The sequence below is a fragment of the Gymnogyps californianus genome, chromosome 5, assembly GCF_018139145.2.
Source record: "Gymnogyps californianus isolate 813 chromosome 5, ASM1813914v2, whole genome shotgun sequence".
Taxonomy (NCBI): domain Eukaryota; kingdom Metazoa; phylum Chordata; class Aves; order Accipitriformes; family Cathartidae; genus Gymnogyps; species Gymnogyps californianus.
The window spans coordinates 10,610,502-10,612,056 of record NC_059475.1 but is presented as its reverse complement, the minus strand read 5'-3'; the positions used below and the strand labels follow the sequence as shown (position 1 = coordinate 10,612,056).

Here is a 1,555-nt window from a genome sequence, read left to right as displayed (position 1 = left end):
TTATGGCTTTGTTTTAAAGAGTACATCCATGTAAGCTTTGTCCAGATCGATGGATTTCTTCTGCATTGCTGCCCGCAAATGCTCAGGGAGCAGCCTCCGACTTCTTATCTCACCCAGGACAATATCATCCTTGTTTCGAGGCCTCTGGGTCCTAGCATCCTCGAGGGCACTGTGCACATCCTGCAGTTTCATCTGAAGCCAGTCCTGTCTCTCCACGGTGTGTCGATGCTCTCCAAGATTATGCATTAATTGCATCTCACTCACTGATCTTTTCCTGCACGAGAAAAAAGCAAAGAAAGAGACTCATAGTGGCCCTTCTTGAATTCTAGATCTTCACTCAAAAACCCAGGTTTGGGAACTTTTGTGAGGTATTGCAGTACAGAGCCATAGAACCTACCTTTCTAATTTGTAAGGGATAGAATGACATCTGGAGAAGAGAAGGAGGGTGGGTGGTGATTTGTTATTGGTAATGGACATATTAGTGAGAAGGCATAAAAAATGGGAAGTAGTCCAGTTTTGTGACAATATTGTTTGACTATATATTTATTGTTTGTTTTAGCTGTTGTGGATGATCTTAGGGCTTATATGAGAATAGGTAACTGATTAATAAAACTGTGGCATTTATTCAGTGGTAGTTTTCTGTGAACACTAGAGCTAAGGAAGCATGATTTCTTGTGGATTTGTGTCTCAGTGCTGATTGATGTTAGTGTCTAAGCGTGAGTTCCAGCTAGGTTCTCGCACAGTAAAAAAGATGCTCTCCTGTGTAGACCGCCCCAAGCATCTAATAAGAGATGCAGCTTACCCAATGATATTCCGAAGAGAACACTTATATGATTGTTCTCCCTCTACTCAGCTGCCTATTTTAAAAAAACATGTAAGAACTCAGAATATCTGAGATCTCTACAGCTGTATCTAGAGGATAGAATTTGGCCAGCTTGGCCAAGGGGTTCAAAAGCAGGGACAGAAAGACTCGCATACATATAAACTTACAGACAGACAAACCAACCACGTTCTCAAGAACAGCTAAAGTCATCCTCCAAACTTTGGAAGTATATAATAATGTACTTACATCATTGGTCTTCCATCAGAGTTTGTAAAAAAGCATATGGCATATAAAATGATTGCAGTCCTGGCCAGATTTTTTATAGAAGTCATTTTGTCTACAAAGATAGAAATGAATACATGTATAAATCTGTATTTCAAGTAATTTCTGTTAATTCCAATGCAATTTAGTTTAGGAAAAAAGTTGAAGAAAGACATCAGAGAAGTGATTTTGAAAATTGTTTTTTTTTTTGTGAAAAGGGTTAGAGCAAGGAATGCAAATGAAGAATTTACTTCTAATACTAATTTTGTGAGCAACTTACTGTTACTTCATAGGCAAGTCTAAGAACTTTGGTCAGCCTTAGTTGCCCTGCATCATCATCATATAGGTACCCATCTCTAGGATAATTGGGTGAAAAGCACCATGTTCTTCCAATATTATTATTATTATTAATTATTATTATTATTATAAAATCATTTATGCTTTATATGCTCCAAGTATGTTGAAATACTT

The 1,555-nt window shown here is 37.6% G+C and overlaps 1 protein-coding gene across 1 annotated transcript; it reads right to left on the bottom strand.

Moving 5' to 3' along the window:
* On the bottom strand, positions 1-1,155 carry PTH (parathyroid hormone). The gene is made up of 2 exons (XM_050898450.1): positions 1,070-1,155; positions 1-274 (listed from the first exon to the last, which is right to left on the bottom strand). Exons 1-2 carry the CDS (start codon positions 1,153-1,155, stop codon positions 1-3), a joined length of 360 nt encoding a protein of 119 aa, XP_050754407.1.
* Between the last annotated feature and the right edge of the window lie 400 nt (positions 1,156-1,555).

Coding starts and splice junctions, on each gene's coding strand:
- PTH (XM_050898450.1), bottom strand. CDS start 1,155: ATGACTTCTATAAAAAATCTGGCCAGGACTGCAATCATTTTATATGCC. Junction 275..1,069: donor TCTGATGGAAGACCAATGAT/GTAAGTACATTA, acceptor TTTCTCGTGCAG/GAAAAGATCAGTGAGTGAGA.